Genomic DNA, 15842 nt, shown 5'->3' with positions numbered 1-15842 from the left:
CAAGGGTAAGGGTTTGGTGTAGAAGTTGCCCAGCCAACGATTGGTCTAGGTATCAAAACCTAGATCATTTAGAAGAAACAATAATAAAAGAAGTAAAACTTTTAAGTGTAATTATAAAACAAGCAAGTATGAAATCTAAATTATACTTTTACAACTTAGAAAAAACAGTTAATTGATATGTTAAACTTTAGGTATGTACAAAACAACGAATAAACATCATATAGCTATTTTCTTGAACATTGAATGTATATTTACCTTATTTTTAACATTTACAAACTAAACTTTACTTTTTGTAATTTTTGTTGATAGAGTTAACTTAATCTAAACAACACTTATAACACACTTAAATTAAATACGTGTGTTATAAGTTAAATTTAAGATTTAAGCATAGTTTTAAAAGTAATTTGACCATAACCCTTTAAGTTAAACTTTTTTTTTTGTTTTTTTAGAATGATTTAATTCCTGCTAAACACAAAGCGCAATTTGTAAAATTTTGAGTTGTAGTCAATATTTTAGTTACACAATTTAAGGTTGATAGATTTAAGGAACTTGGGGGACAAACAATGTTCAACAATATCACAATTTGAAAGCTTTCGTAAAGTCATACAAGCGATATATGAGTTTTGTTTTCTTCATTTTTGCTGCAGCTGTTTCGCAGAAAATTTTTTTCAATGGTAAAAGTTTTAGGCCTAAATTTGACCCGTAAAAATAGACAAATACATTGTGGGTTTTGCTGCCTTTTAATACATATCATTTAAACATTATTTTACATTGCAGATGCCTTTTTTTTTACCTATGTATTTATAAGAAAAAAACCTAAGTAAACTTTTCCCAGTACTGATCTATAAAAAAATTAAATTTTGTCTTTAATTTTAGTACAAATTCAACAAAAAAGTACAATTATATGACTTTATACAAAGTTTTGAAATATTTTTTTTTCTTGAGAGAAATAACGATTTTAATAATAATGATAAAGTGTAAATAAAACGATGCTGAGTAATCAAAAAAAAAGCAAAAGCATTATCAAATTATCTGTCTTTAATTGTGACATTTCAAACTTCTTGTTGGCCACAATTTAAAGCTATTAGATATTAAATCTTTAATTAAAAGTTGATATACTTTACATGCTTTTTAAAAACTTGTAAGAAGTTCTAGTGACATAAATTTTTGATTAAAAAAAATAATTTTCTCAACTATATTATACAAAATATTTTTTTTTAACTAAAAAAATTAAAAAATATACACTTTTAATTGTGTTAAGCTGGTTGCCATCCTTCATCTAACTTAGACACAAAAAAGCATGACATTTTAACTTAAAACAAAAAAAATCTATTCATTGTTCTGTTTTTTTATTTCTATTGGTCATGGTGTGCAGCAGACTTGCTTATTTGATTTAGAAATTCCTGACAAAAATTTTTGCGCATGAAATTTTGAAGCAAAACGAATAAAAACACATTACTTGTTAAATATTTATTGAAGTATGTAGTTAATATGTTCATTGGTTTTTCAGTGTTCAAATGGCGAACCAACATCAGCATTCTGGCACCCTTCTAGTGCGTATCTAAGATAAAATATTTTGACTTATTTTAGAAATTACGACGATCAAGGGTTAGAAAACTTTAATATTCAAGCATTACCTCCAGTCCATTTCGTTAGGGTAGGTATTTTACTAAAAAAGAACTTTATTTAGTTATACTGAGGTTACTTTTATTTTTTACTGTATTATTATAATTTTTTGTATTTAACATCGTTTAGTTATATAATATTTAATTAAGAAATGCTACTAGACTATTTTGGATATACAACAAATATAATAAAACAGCCTGCATAAAAGTTCTTTTTTACAATCGGATCGATTACTTGTTAAAAGATTTAGAGCAAGGATTACCAAGCAGGCGAGATCGCCATCATATTAAGGTAAAATCTATACATTACAATGCCTATCTTAGACAATCAGTTTATGAGAATAAACGAAATTGCATACAATCGTCAATTTATTTGTTTTCTTTTTCTTTTTTTAGGGCAGATATTGAACTAAACTAGTTTGAGTAGAAAGTTTTAGAGTTTTATTAAAAAACTAAAACTCAAATTTTCTTTAGCTTGTGCCTAAAAATATTTATTAAATTAGAGACAATTTTTATTTTGAATATTAGGCTAATACTACTTTTTATAACTTATCGTATTGAATAAAGTGTTTGTATATAATTTTCTTTTGCATTTACGTTTAGTTTTGCATTTCAGAGTCTTTAGGATTAAACACCACATTAAGTTACTTTTAGAAATACTTTATTTTAATAGATGGAATCATAACGCTTTATTGAAATTGTAAGTATAGTTGTTAACTATAAGTCTTTAAAGTTAATATTTTTAATTTGTTTTAGACCGTTTTAGGGAATAATTTTTGCTTAGTTCTTAAGCTTTCCTTATCAAAATATTATCATAAGTTTTAGGAGACTATCTAAAAAGAATCTTACTTTTTCTCTTTGTTTATAAACTGTGTTTTATTATTATTTTTATCAGAATAACAGAATTTACTGCACTTTACTTAGCATTAATAAAGTAAAATAAAAATTTATTTTTAAGTTTTAGTTTCTACTAACTGTTACTTAATTAATTTGTTGAAAACAGAAACTACTTTATTTTTGTACCGATACGGAAGTAATAAACATCTTAATTTTTGTTTTTTATTTTATAATCAAAAGCTGAACTTCAAAAATTGAATTTATAATTGCTTTTTTAACTATTTAAGGTCTTGTACGATGTTCTTTTTAGATTTTCGATGTACAAAACTTTCGTTAGCAGTTTTATAACTTTAAATAAAGTTTTAACGTTATAATTATTTTTTATAAGTCCAATTGGCGACCTTTAATTTATAAATAACTTAAACGTGAATAAAACTACCTTTTTTTTCTAGTTTAGTAATTGCCTTGAAATTTTAACTTAAAAGTATAAAACACTAAGTTTATTGTAAAGTTCAATGCAGACGATATTAGATTGAAGTTTTTTAAGTGCATTCAACAACAACAGTTTTCTATTTTTAGATTTGTTTTAGAATATATAAGTAATAAAGTAATGGGAAAATATATATTTTTAGTTTTTGCATTGTTTTTAATCTTTAATTTTGCTTCAGCAGGGTAAGCTTTGGTTTTTAATTTAACAGTTAATACTATTTTCTACATTGCCTTTGCCTTCTATTAATAAAAACTAATAAAAATAATTATAAAACTTAAAAGATGGTTTAGAAATGTTTTGCTAAAATTTACAAAACATACAAAAATATGCTCTTGCTTCTTCTCTTTTACAATCTTTTACTACTTTTTTAAGCTTCCGTGTACGGAGACGCCGCAGAAGCCCGCCACCATGCGACACGACCCCATGCAGTTGGCAATGGGGATCATGCTCTACGTCTTGCGGCCCTGGAACTCAAACTGCAGCTATAACTAGACAAAAGGGACCTTGCGGTGCTTGTTCTGTCCCGTCTCCAAGAAGTTGCAACCTTAGGGCATGTCCTGGTATTTTGCTTATTTCCGTTTTAAATAACTAGCAGACCTAGTGCTTTTAGCTCTATATAAAATAATTTAAAAAAATATAAATAGTTTAGTAGGGCATTTCATGACTATTAAAGCAAAAGTTACTAATGACCTTTACCGTTTAGTTAACAATAAACAAAAAAGACGAAATTATAAATGGAGTTTTACAAAGGAACTTAAACATTTTTATCTTTGTTAAAACACTTTTTTTTGCGAATAAGTTAAAAAATGAATCATACTTAATGAAACCTAAAATTAACTTATATTTATTAATAAATAAGAATTAAAGTTCGAACTAAATTTATTTACGTCACAAACATCAAACTCTATTTAAACAAATTTTAATAGTCAACTGTGTGTGGGACCAATGGAACACTTGGGAATCATGTACAGTGTCTTGCGGAGGTGGAACGAGGGTTCGAACAAGATCCAAGCTAGAAGAAGCCGCACACGGAGGTGCTGATTGCGTGGGAGACACTCATGAAACTCAACCATGTGGTAATCAGTGTTGTCCTGTTGATTGCAAGTTAGCTTAATTTTTGTTAATGCTTTTTTCATTGAATTAAATGAACTAAAATTTATTATTTTTATCTTGTTTTTTCTTTATCGAATGAATGAAACACTTATATTATAATATAGTTAAATCTTTAACATAACTTTTCCTCGTTGCATCAACGAAACTTAAATTCTATTTAGAAAAATAATTTATTCAACAATCTATAACCACGGAAACAAAGGAGGCATTAAAGGTCGTCTTAGGAGATCGAAAAAAAAGTGTTACAGCTGAAGTTTATGTTTTACGAAAGTTTTAACTTTAATTTAAGTTTCCCCTTATTTTTTTCTTTGCATAACAATATGCATTGAATAGCAAAGTATCATTTTTTTTTAAGTTAATAAACAAATTTCAAAAATATTGAAAATTTAAATCAGTGTTAAAGTGATATTAAAGTTAAAAAATATATCTAGTATCGTACTAGTTGCTTTAAAACTTTAAAAAATATTTTAATAAGACCGTTTTGTTCAAGTTTTAGTGAAGTTACAAAATAAAGTAGACAACACTAAAAATCTATCTTATGAGAAGATTTCGGAATTTGAACTAATATAACTAAATATATTATTACTTTAAGTTGTATACAATTTTTTTACTTAGTCTTGTTTTTATACAAAAGGCTTCAAAAGATTAAGTGAAAAAGTCGCGATCTTCTGTAGGACAACATTATTTTTTTTTTTTTTTAATTAGTATGTTTCCTATCCTGTACTATAAAATTAATTTTGAATTTTCATAAAAGTTCAATAATAAATCTTTAAAGATCTAAAACAGTATATTAACCAATGCTATTGTAACGCCTCTGGCTAAATAAAATAAACTTTTCAATATTGCAAACATTAGGGGGTTTTTTATATTGTTTTGCCGCCAAACAAACAAAAGTTATATAATGATAATCTTACTGAATAGTGCGGTTTTTCCTTTTTGGAGTTTTTTAGATTGGATTTTTTTGGTAGAATTTTACATAGAAGTGGACTATAAAACTTAGTGAGTATATTTGATATTGTTTTGGTATTGTTTTTGCAGTAAATTTCGTGTTATAATAAATTCTTTGATTTGTTTATACATTGTGGTTGCTACATTCACATTACTAGGTAAAAGTTTTTTGCTATAGATTTAATAAGATTTGTAAACAGTTTGCTTCTCTTAAAAGTTATCTCAGTCAAGATTAATTCTAAGAGTTTTAAAATAATTGAATTCTTTGAGTAAAGTATTCTAATAACCAACTGTTAGTTAATTTATATTTGGTTGTTGCTATAATTAAATAAGTTTTAGTTTTTTCTACCATTATTCATATGTGTAAATCATTGTGATTTTAGTAAATAATTTGCAAGCAGTCTCTCTCACTTGTTAACATTTTTCTATCAAACTAAGTTATATAAATTTGATACCAGCAGTTCAATAGTGTGGCTTAGCACCCTATACCCTGTTGAAATAATATCATCAGTGTAATTCAATAGTGTGGATTTAGAACCCCTACTCCCTAAATAACTTCCATCATGGCTAGTAATAGTAATGACAGTGAGCTTAACTTTACAAGACGAGTTAGTAACCGACTGCGAGACCAAGGCGTCGAGCCCCGGCTTATTGACCCGCAATGCTCTGCACTCCGTGACAGGTCTTGTCCCACTGGACAAGTATCGTCCTTGAGTGTACGATACTATGATAGAAAACTTTGTATTTTATATTATTACTTAATAGTCAAATAAATTACTACATTGTGAGTCAACTAACAAAAACTGTTAAAAACTGAAGCGATTTTAAATGCTAAGTAAAAAATATTAGGATTTTCCTACTAAAAATGGTTTGATGAGACTCAAACATAAGTGTTAAGAAAAAAATATAAGATACATATCAAAAAAGTCTTGTCAAAAATGTTTTGTATACAACAGTTACTAGTATGAAAAAGAATTGTTTAATACACTGCCTTCGTCCGCTTTTGCCAAAATGTATACTCTTTAATTAAATAAGTTTTTTTATTTAATTAGTTTATAAGTTAATATTTCTATTGTAAACTTTTTTTTTGATTTCGCTTTGCCCAGTTTATCGAGAATTTGGATTTTTTACTTTTATACAATTTGAGGTTTTTAATTATGTTTAGTAAAGTAGCTTTACTAATATTATATTATAAAAAGGTTTTAAATAGTTGAGCCTGTCTACCTTTCTCTGATATTGTTTTTTTTTATTTATCGGTCACGTGCATTTGATTTTTTGACAAGTAATTTTATTTTCAAAATACTTGAGATTTTACTCTTTACTTCCGATTAGGTTTTTTTTGTTATGCACGTCAGTGCTTTTATGAAAGAGAAACAGCTGTATGATATTTAGAACATTACCGATTAGTAGTTTATAAGTCTTGTGTAAAGGTTGAACGGTTTCTTTAATTTTTGCTTTTAGTGACATTACATGTGATACAATACATTTAATGTTGATAATATTTTTTGATAAAAGTTAGGTATAATTCCTTATATTAAAAGCAATACTTAAAAACACCTAAACTTTAATATTTATTGAAATTGTTTTAATAAGCCCGTATTATCAAAAAGAATTTGATTTTTCAAATAATTTCTTGTTGTATAACTATCTTTTATTGTTTAATTTGAGTATTTTGACTAATTAAGATTGTTAGTAAATACAACTAATTACTAAAATTTTGACAAAGTTTTATAAATTTATCACAGCTGTTATCGGTTTATTTTATTTACTAATTGATTGAAATGAGACTTGGTATTAACTATAAATGTTTTATCGTTGTCTTTATTTAAAGCAAACGTTCCAAATACATTTATATGTTCTTTTAGTAATTTCACCAGATTACCTGAGCCTTGATTTGTACATAGACCTCTTTTACTTTATCCTATCACTGATTGCATTTAGGGTTCATAGATAAGGTTTATAATTAAAAAATCTAAAATTCAAGTCAAAAACATCAGCTTTGTAAAAAGGTTAATCAATATTTCAAACTTATCAAATTCTTTACTTTTATGTTTAGTCGATGCACGTTTACTTTACAAAAACATAAAACTAAAAAATAAAATTGTTTGATCTGTGAAGTTTGTAAGTTGTTTGCTAAATCTTAATGCTTTATGAAAAAATCTATTTATATACTTTGGCGATGCTAGAACTAATATAAGTTTATATATTTCATTCATTGTTTACCACTACACATAATTCTTGAATTAAAAAAAAAACTGTTTTTAAATGGTGATGAAGAAAAAATCTAAAAACTTCATCTAAAATGTTTTTACTTAATAATATAGTGCTTATATTGTATACTTATTAAACTTCAAATGTTGCTTTTTCATCTGAAGTAACATTTTTAGAAACTATTATAAACCACAATTTTCAGTATTTATTAGACTTTTAGGCAGTTTGATGTACTGTCTTGTTATGTAATATCTCGCTATTTCTAATTAATTGCTTAAAAAGAGAATAAAATATCAGCTAAAAAGTATTAAAAATGAACATAAGGTTTAAAACTCTATTTAACTTGTATAAAGGCAATTTCCAAATAGGTGGGATTCTTGGGGAAACTTTAGTGCATGTTCGGTTTCCTGCGGCAATGGAACAATGATGAGATCAAGAATGAAAGAGGTAACTGCAAGTTGTGGAGGTTTAGAATGTGAAGGAAGTAATGAAGAAACTTCCTTCTGTAATGACGAGTGCTGCGCTGGTAGGTTTTGAACTAATTTCTTTTTTTGTTTTTTTTTTTAATACAGTATATACGTTAATAAAATCGTCACTTTAAAATATAAGAGAAAAAAGTTTTATTGTGACTTTTTGACACATATTTTGAGAATTTTAGTTTATGCACTATTGAGCTCATTGTGCGAAACATTGCTTGCATAATAAATCTAGAAAAAATTGAATTGAAAAAAAATGTTTCAATCTTTCAAGCGACAAAAGAGTAGATTATATGTAAACTAACTCTAGTTGACTGCGAAATAACGGCTTGGAGCTCTTGGTCGCCATGTACTGAAACGTGTGGTCTCAGCGGAGTTTCTTTTCGTGAAAGAAAAGTAAAAAAAAAGGCGGAGTGTGGTGGTTTCTGCCCAAAAAAGTTGAATGAAAATATTGTTTGCAATTTAATCTGTTTGAATGAAGGAGTTATAGACAGCGTTAACAATGAGTTAGAAAATTACAACTATTTGAGGCTTTTGCACATTTTTTAAAGTAAAACTAGTTTGTTATTTTATTTATAAAAAAAATCAAACATTTCTAAAAGCTTTTAATTTCCTTTATAAGACTAGAATGCACCAATCGACCATCAATAACAGACCATTTGACAATTTTCGACTTGGTTTCGTCCTTATTAAGATTCATCAGATAAACATAGTCGCGATGTTGTATCTACAGCTGAAAATTACATACAACAGTTCGTAATGACTTTGTCTGCCTGATGAGTCCTATGAATAACGAAACCAGACCGCATATTGTCACATGGACTGTCGTTGGTGGTTGTGTGGTGCAGTGTACTACTTTTTTTACGATGGTATAAAAAACATCACTGCTTTTCGAAAGTTAGATGACATCATTTATCAAGAGAAAACAGCAGTACTTAAGTAAAGTTTTATACTTTAATTAATAGTTATAATTATTATCAATAAACTTTTACATCGAAAAGTTACATTTTGACTTTTTGTAAAAAAAATACTGCTAATAACCGATTATTTTAAATTAAAAAAAAAGAAAAGCACCTTATTTTCTAATCAGCTAAAATATCCTAAATAAATACAGATGCATGTGCGGAAAAGGTTGGAATGGAACATGTTGTGAAAACGGTATGTTTTAGAAGTGTTTTTACGATATTTTTAAAAATTTATTATATCAAAACTAAGAACGAATCAAATGAATGTTTGTAAATTAAAGTAGCCTATTAGACGAGTTATTTTACATTATTTGATATTGTAAGATTTTGTTTTACCTATGATTTTTTTGGGAAAAAGTTTATGTTGTATACTTTTGGTCTATATATTTCAATATAAGTATGTAACGTGTTGTTTTATTTAGATATGATTTAATTTACTCTATACTTCATAGGAAAATTAAAGCAATATTTATTTATTGTTTAAACCAAACAACAGTTTAGATATGTTTCTGACTTTAAGCTTTTTCTTTCAAAAAATATTCCTTTTTAAAATATTGTTTGGTTTATATCATAAATTATCTATACTAAGATATAATTTACAAAGCTTGATAAAGAAATATTCGTCTTATACAGAAGTACTATGTACTGAAGATAATCCACAAGAAGTTTGTGACATCAACGCAGTTTGTTTGTATAGTGCATGCCACTGCCTACCTGGTTTTCGTGGAGATGGAAAAATTTGTGCAGGTATTTTTCTTAATTGTTTAATAAAACTAAAAGTATTCTGAACATTTTTTCTTGATAACTTGTATAACCAAAGCTTTAATCAAGTATTGTGAAAGAACTACTTATAAATTTTGTGATACTTTAATTGTATTTGTAAAAATTCTTAGAACAAATTTAGAGTTTACCATAAAACTATAGTAAATGTATTTTATTTCTTTAAATAGCAGATATACTTATCGTCCTTAAAAAATGATAAATGTATTTATCTTACTTTAAAAATTACATTAGTTTATAACTAATTATGTTTAGGTACTTCTGATAACTTTTTTTTTTGTAGATATAACATTATATAATTGGTAGTAAGTTTAAAGTTTTAAAAACGTAAAGTTATCCATTGAAAAGTTGAGTAGTTAGTTGTCAATAATTTCTACAACAACATATACAAGTTAAACACTTCGATTTTTTATTTATTATGCTTTTAAACGCTATAACTAGTTTTTAAATTTGATTTTTAAAAGTAATTACAGAGTTATACCCTACCAATAATTAAAAAGTAGGCTTGATCAGTTTTGTATACTAGAGTTACAATGCGTAAAATTACAGTCTTATTGTTAAACATGACCAAGTTTTACTAAAAGAATTTGATAATACGGATAAATAAAACAACTTTCATGATTTTGTGTTTATTTGTTAAACAAAATAATAATAATATTACATAGAGTTAGAGTATTTATTATGCCTAACAAAAACTTTGAGAAATAAAAACTGTTCTTAAATTTATATTAATCTCACATAAAATTTTTATTAGACCACTTAGAGATCATTAAACTACAAGCTTTCAGTAGACAGAGACTTAGGTTTAGTTTTTATTAATACTTAACAGTTAGTCGATCTACTAAAACTTAATCGTGATGAGGCTACCGTCATCTGGTGTAATCAGTGACGTCAGCTTTTTCTAATTACCGAAAAACGTTTATTATACTGTACATTGGCAATACAGCTGGTACGCTCGTTTGTAATGCGACCAGAGAAAACATCGTCTCTGTCTATTGAAAGTTTGTGGTCTGATATAAGTCAAGTGATATATTGTATGAACAACACTTTATGTTAATTTGTCTCAAGGTCCATGAAAGTCTAGACTTTGACTCTAATTACTTTCGCCGATGTTTTCTTATAATCTGTTATATTTAAATTAGAAAGTTTAAATATTCAGATGAAAACGAGTGTACAGAAGGGTCACATGATTGTTCGGATAACGCTAAATGTATAAATTCAGATGGTGCATTCGATTGCGAATGTAAAGATGGTTACGAAGGTGATGGATTTCTGTGTGAAGGTTTTTTTTTTCAAATTGTTGAATATTTTTTTTGAATTTTGATTGTTTGGAGAATTTTAAGAATATTTTTAGTATTAATAATATTTAAGATAAATGATGTATAGCATAGAACATAAAGCTCTAATATTCATTATAGTTTAATGTACATTTATTTTTAACCTGAGCTGTATAATTAACATTTTAAACTATCTAAGCTAGGCTATCCAAAAATTATTATCATAACTACCTACTTGATAGAAAAAAAGTCGCCTCTATTTATTAAATATCTCCCTTAAACTATTTAATTACTCATCTACTTTTTAGCTCGCCATATTATAACCAAAATCGTCCTATAGCGCGATGTCGCCCACTTTTGAAAATCCTAATTTAAGCACATTATCATATGGACACATAAATTTATTTATTTGCTTTTTATAGTTTAAAATTTTAATAAATTAAAATTTAGTTGACCATTGTCATGCAATTATATGAAGTGCATTAAGTTGAATTGCTTTTTGTTTCAAATTTGATTAAAAAATAAGCTTAGTACTTTTATGATAATAGAACACCTTATTTGCACCAACTTAGTTAAAAAATAACTATTCTTTTAAATTATGTAAATTAAACTGTTAGATCAAACCGTTTAACACGTATTAATTTTTTTTTTTAATAAATTTGCATTTTTGCTTTATAATCACTAACTAATTAAGTAACTCTTTGCACTTTAGTTAATCAAACGACTTTATAGCTTTACTTTGAAACAATCAATATTCAGATAAGGACGAGTGCGAGTTACAAACAGCTGATTGCCACCAATCAGCAGCATGCATGAACAACGATGGTGGTTACGACTGCCTTTGTTTCCCTGGTTTCCATGGAAACGGATTTAATTGCACTCGTTAATTATTTTGATTACTACATTTATAACTACTAAACGAAAAAACATTATTGAGCTTTAAGCTGTAAAAAATTAATACTTTTTTCGCTATAACAAGATATGTTATAAAGCTTTTTAAACTTTTATATAGATTAAAAGCTTTTTCAACAAAAAGCTTTTATTAATTTATAAACACATTGAAAAGTTATTACTTTTTTTTCTAAGGAAAAAAGAGGAAATAACTAAATTTGTTTTAAGTAATATTATTAACTTCTTAAAAAATATAGCTATAAAATAAGCAATTTTTACTGTAAATATTGTTTATGATTAGGCTAGGAGGACATTATAAAATCTGCAGTTTAATATGATGCATCTAAAACAAATCTATTATAATAAATTTAAAAATTACTCGGACAAGACGTTAAAAGATATTCATGGTGTGCGACTCGATAACCGAAAGGTTTTGTCATGCATTCGGACAAAAAATTTTGTTCGCTTTTTTTATCGTTCAATAAATAATATATACACCATCTTTACCTATTAAAATAAAAAGATTTCAAACTAATATATTATGATATAACAAGAGTAATTTATAAGCATTAATTAAGTCAGCAGTCGCACATATAAATTGAAATATGGTTATTCTGATAAAAAAGTATTAAAATGTATTTAAAAAACATAAAATTGTATAAAAATATAAAGCTTATTAAAGTTTATAATGTATTCTATAGTAGTATAAAATATTATAAGACTTCATAACATAAAAAAAAATTTAGAGGGGTGCACATTCGATGAGCTTCCCGAAATTAAAGGTGAAGGATTTTATGAGGAAGAATATGTATTTGATTTTTTTGCAATAGGACAACAAGCAAATCTTCAATGCGAAGATGGATACAAAGCTACTGGGGCAACTACTACAACTTGCACAGAAAATGGTTTCGTTAATGAAGGAAGTATGATATGTGTCAAAGGTTAGTTTATAAAAGTATTTACTACAAATTTCTATATTAGTCGAAAATTTCTAATTGGTTGGAAGATATCTGATTTTATGTTTAATTATTAAACTGAATGTTTTTAGTATTTGACAAGACGTTGAAAGATATCCGTGGTGTGCGACCCAATAATTAAATCGAAAGGTTTTTCGTGCACTAGGTCCTAGGACCAAATCTTTTGAGCATTTTTTTTTGTCGTTCAATAAACAATAGTAAGCTTTCGAATTAGCTTAACTCTTTTTATAAATACTTTTCTACCAAGTTTCTATATTTAAACTTTTGCATGTTTCAGTATTATCTTTATAAATATAAGTTAGCGACACAAAAACATTTCAGACTGCAAGGATAAAAACAGACAATGTAGTCGGTGGCAGAAGCGAGGTTACTGTGACCAGAGTTCACACAGAGTTTTCATGAATCATTTCTGTCAAAAGAGCTGTAAACTCTGCTAACAATGTTGCATTTTTTTCATGCGTGTGTAAAATTTTCTACCTTATTATAAAAACTTCATTGTAAATATTTTTATTTCAAAGAGCTAGGTTTCATAAGACTAATTAATTAGGCAACTATTTGAGAGCATTAAATACTGCTTAGTTTGATGAGTTAAAAAACTATAAAAAAAGACAATTTATTTTTGGAAGTTTAAAGAAATGTATAAATATCTTACTGTAAAACTGTATGTAAAATCTTATATTTTGTCAAGTATATAGTAAAGCTTTTTTTAAATTTACACAGCATTTATCAAGGTTTTTCATTTTGTTTGAAACAACTATTCATTTTCAAGGCCATTTTTCAAATAAATCACAAAACTAGTCAAACAAATTTACATGCATTTTCTTATTATAGTCATAGCTTTAGACTTAAACTAATTAAGATATCAATCAACACTATCTATTTCATTATTTAAGTAGAAGCTATGTTTACTTAAAAATACAAACTTCTTTATACTAACTTCAAAAAACAGAATTTTTAATAAAAGTTAAAATATATTTATAACCTATTAACATGTTTTTGATATAATTTCATAAATGTATAAATATTTTAAACTAGGTTAAATCAGTCAATCTCTTTTTTTTTTTCTTTTTATTGACTCTTGAAAAAGTTTCTATAAATATCAAACAATTTTTCAAATAACAGTCTAAGACTTTTTTATGTGTTTTAAAGACATTATCTCAATACAAAGGTTCTTATGGGCAATTGGGTAAATAAAGTATAGAAACATAAAGATTAATATACAAAACGAATGATAACTAAAATTTTCTTTACACGAATTAAAACAAATAAGGATACATGATAACTACATCACACTATACTTAAACTACAGTTTAACAAAAATGATCAAAGAATACTAATAAATATCCTAGAGCTTAAATCAAAGAAGCATCTTAAACTTAACGTGTTTGTAATACAACATAATAAAGCATATCGCCTTCACCAATAACTGCGAGAGATTGCAAGTTAAGTGTTTTTTTTATAAGCATTTCAAAAAATATAACTCCTTATAATAAAACCATATTATACATTTTTATAATATTAGTTTACGATACTTTAAAGTGACAATTTAATAATCTTTATTTTTACAAAAAGTCTCATACTTATTCACACGCTTTAAAAATATAAAATGAAATGTTGATTTCATTGCACTTTTTTTCATAAAAGATGATTGCTAAAACAAGCTGTATTAATTTAAAAGGTATGTTAAAAACTTTAAAACTAGAAATAAAGTAGCCTGTTTTATTACAGCAAAAAAAATTATATTTTTTGTTTTAAGTGTCTATAATCTAGAAAGATTTAATATAAGAGAAATTATAAAAAAGGTTTGTTGTTTAAAATAAGCAGTCTTTTAAAATATTTTTCACCAATACCTAAGTAGTTTAAGTGTTTAAATAAAATTTGTCTAATACTAAAGGAAAAAAAGATAAGAAAAATTAATTACTATAAATTCTACATTTTATTACTTCGTGGTTGTTTGTTTGAAATAATTTTAGTAATAGAAGTTTAAAGTTTTACTTTTAAAATTAATTTGTCTTCCTTAGTATAAAAAAGATAGATATTAACTCTATCGCTATTTTGTGAGATACTTAATATAATAGCTTAGCCTATTTCTTTAATGCAAAAAACCTCGATATTTCATTTATTCTATAAAAACCTCATTTATTCTTACTATTTAACTAAATAAGTAAACTTTTGGTTATGCAGTAGTTTAAAATCAAACATGTTTGTTGTTTTATTAATTACACTGTAAACTTCTCAAAAAGCTTCTTTGTTTTATAAAACTGGTTGGATTATATAGGTTTTTCAAAGACATACAAACACATATATTTTTTGTTTAAAGAAAACTAGTAACTAATTGTAAAAAGCAACGCTGACGAAAATTAAGTTGTTCACTATATTCAAATTATTTTAAAAGTTAACTAAGCTTCAATTAAGATAAGAGTTTAACTAAAAATATGTAAACAAAAAACAATTTTTGAGAAATTAAAAACAAGAAATTTTGTTTTTATTTTCATTACATTACTTACAAACAATAAACTAAGTGGAGTTTTTGCTTATTCGACTTTGAAATGGCTTATAGTAAAAATAAGTTACTAAATTCTAAATTGTAAAATTAAGTTTGAAAAAGCTTATACAGTTTTAAGTAATTGAAACTTCTATTAGATTATTAAAAAAACGATATATTTTTACTCGTTTACTCAGTGTATATTCATGCGGAATGCACATTAAACAGGCAAACTACTACAATACAAATCTAAAGAAAGCTTCAAATTCGTTATTCTTCTCTACAATTCCAAATCAATTATACATTGGTAAATGTTGAACAAAGCCTGGACTGGACTTTCGTATGCCGTGAGACAAGCTAAATTTAAAATAAATAGGGTTGCCAACTATTTTTAGTAAAATTCTTACAAGTTTTCTGATTATTTTTCAAATTTAAAAAATAACTATTTTTTGACCCACTTTTAGTATAAAATTAAATATAAGTTAAAAAAAAAAACTTTCTTAAATAGTATAAGAACATTACAAATATACTGTAAAGCTAGCTTAAACGTGTTTTTTAATGATTATGTTTGTTTTTTATTGAACATTTTTTTTTGTTTTTATGGTAGATTTTTTACATCTAATTCAAATTTTCTTACTTTACATGCAAAATAGTTTAAACTTCATATTTTTATAATTTTTTAAGTGATCTTTGTTTAAAATTTCAGGTCTTTTTGCCTGAATTATTTAATTTATGTTTTTTCCATGTTTTTAAAAGTTTTTTATTAA

The 15842-nt window shown here is 25.9% G+C and overlaps 1 protein-coding gene across 1 annotated transcript; it reads left to right on the top strand.

Annotated features, from left to right (window-relative positions):
• Positions 1-3056: 3056 nt before the first annotated feature.
• LOC145844820 (thrombospondin-1-like) lies at positions 3057-13058 on the top strand. The gene is made up of 11 exons (XM_082952243.1): positions 3057-3134; positions 3325-3512; positions 3879-4056; positions 7593-7750; positions 8011-8206; positions 8815-8858; positions 9299-9412; positions 10605-10727; positions 11482-11604; positions 12360-12554; positions 12912-13058. Exons 1-11 carry the CDS (start codon positions 3073-3075, stop codon positions 13025-13027), a joined length of 1497 nt encoding a protein of 498 aa, XP_082808369.1. The 5' UTR covers positions 3057-3072; the 3' UTR covers positions 13028-13058.
• Positions 13059-15842: the final 2784 nt, after the last annotated feature.

Source organism: Thalia democratica, chromosome 1 (assembly GCF_965202585.1).
Source record: "Thalia democratica chromosome 1, ktThaDemo2.hap1.1, whole genome shotgun sequence".
Classification (NCBI taxonomy): Eukaryota; Metazoa; Chordata; class Thaliacea; order Salpida; family Salpidae; genus Thalia; species Thalia democratica.
Note: the sequence above shows the minus strand (reverse complement) of the source record. Positions and strands in the feature narration are given on the sequence as shown.